General features: G+C 40.3%; 1 protein-coding gene across 1 annotated transcript; it reads right to left on the minus strand.

Annotated features, from left to right (window-relative positions):
- Nucleotides 1–200: 200 nt before the first annotated feature.
- Nucleotides 201–752, minus strand: Tsp_15601 (hypothetical protein). The gene is made up of 3 exons (XM_003368287.1): nucleotides 569–752; nucleotides 337–530; nucleotides 201–245 (listed from the first exon to the last, which is right to left on the minus strand). The coding sequence occupies exons 1-3, from the start codon at nucleotides 750–752 to the stop codon at nucleotides 201–203; spliced, it is 423 nt and encodes a 140-aa protein (XP_003368335.1).
- Nucleotides 753–872: the final 120 nt, after the last annotated feature.

The following is an 872-nucleotide window of genomic DNA, read 5'->3' on the forward strand; positions in this document are numbered from 1 at the left end:
TGTGGTGGATTCACTGTATTTTATTTTTCACCGAATCAGTTCCGCCTTCCATTTCTTCCATTGCGACAAATTCACGCCATACACATTTTACCAACGCTTCCATATGTCAGTATTGTTTGTTTGCTTTTTTTCAAATTCTTTTCAGTTCTTCGGCAGCTCGGTTTCCGTATGAGGAATTCTCATCATCATCATCATGGATTTCATGAATGTTCCGGTATTATCAACAGATCAGGTGGATCTATGAACTTCAAATTAGTGAATTTTCACTTTATCTCTGATTTTCAATGCAATGCCTTCTCATTGCACAACTTGTCCATTGCATTATGCAGTTTGTACCTCTATTTGCGTGACGTATCTCTGATCTGCTATGAGCCCTATGCAATCTTGCAGCCTGTCTAGAAATGACATCCATATGTCATATGCTGGGAATAAACAAACTGCATCAGTTTGCAGATATGCATCCTTCATAATGCAATGGACTAAGTCACATATTACATATGCGTAGCTCGAATAGAATGCCGCGAGCCGTCCTGGAACAGTTGGAGCAAATAAGCATAGATATGCTTACTAGCGAGGTGCTTCTCAGCTTCATTCATCGTAGATAAGACTATGCTGCCTCTAGCCCACTGGGATATTTCCATACAGCTGAACAATTCATGCGTAACAGCAATTACTAGAACTAGAAATTCTTTAGCATCCTCGCTCCGTTGCTCTTTCATCATGTTGTAAATTGCCTTACATCTTGATGCCATTCATTCTTTGAAAAAGTCCAGCTCGATTTTTTGCTAATGGTTAATGTTAGCTGAGCCACATTGGGCCTGTATAATCCATCGGAGGCAGATCCAACCATTTCAATATGGACCGGGGGTTTT

Source organism: Trichinella spiralis (assembly GCF_000181795.1).
Source record: "Trichinella spiralis strain ISS 195 chromosome Unknown Scfld2758, whole genome shotgun sequence".
Classification (NCBI taxonomy): domain Eukaryota; kingdom Metazoa; phylum Nematoda; class Enoplea; order Trichinellida; family Trichinellidae; genus Trichinella; species Trichinella spiralis.

What these genes read in the sequence shown, in the direction of transcription:
- Tsp_15601 (XM_003368287.1), bottom strand. Translation starts at nt 752, where the DNA reads ATGGCATCAAGATGTAAGGCAATTTACAACATGATGAAAGAGCAACGG. An exon ending in AGCTGAGAAGCACCTCGCTA is followed by an intron (nt 531 to 568) that starts GTAAGCATATCT and finishes CAACTGTTCCAG; the next exon opens with GACGGCTCGCGGCATTCTAT. An exon ending in GATACGTCACGCAAATAGAG is followed by an intron (nt 246 to 336) that starts GTACAAACTGCA and finishes ACTAATTTGAAG; the next exon opens with TTCATAGATCCACCTGATCT.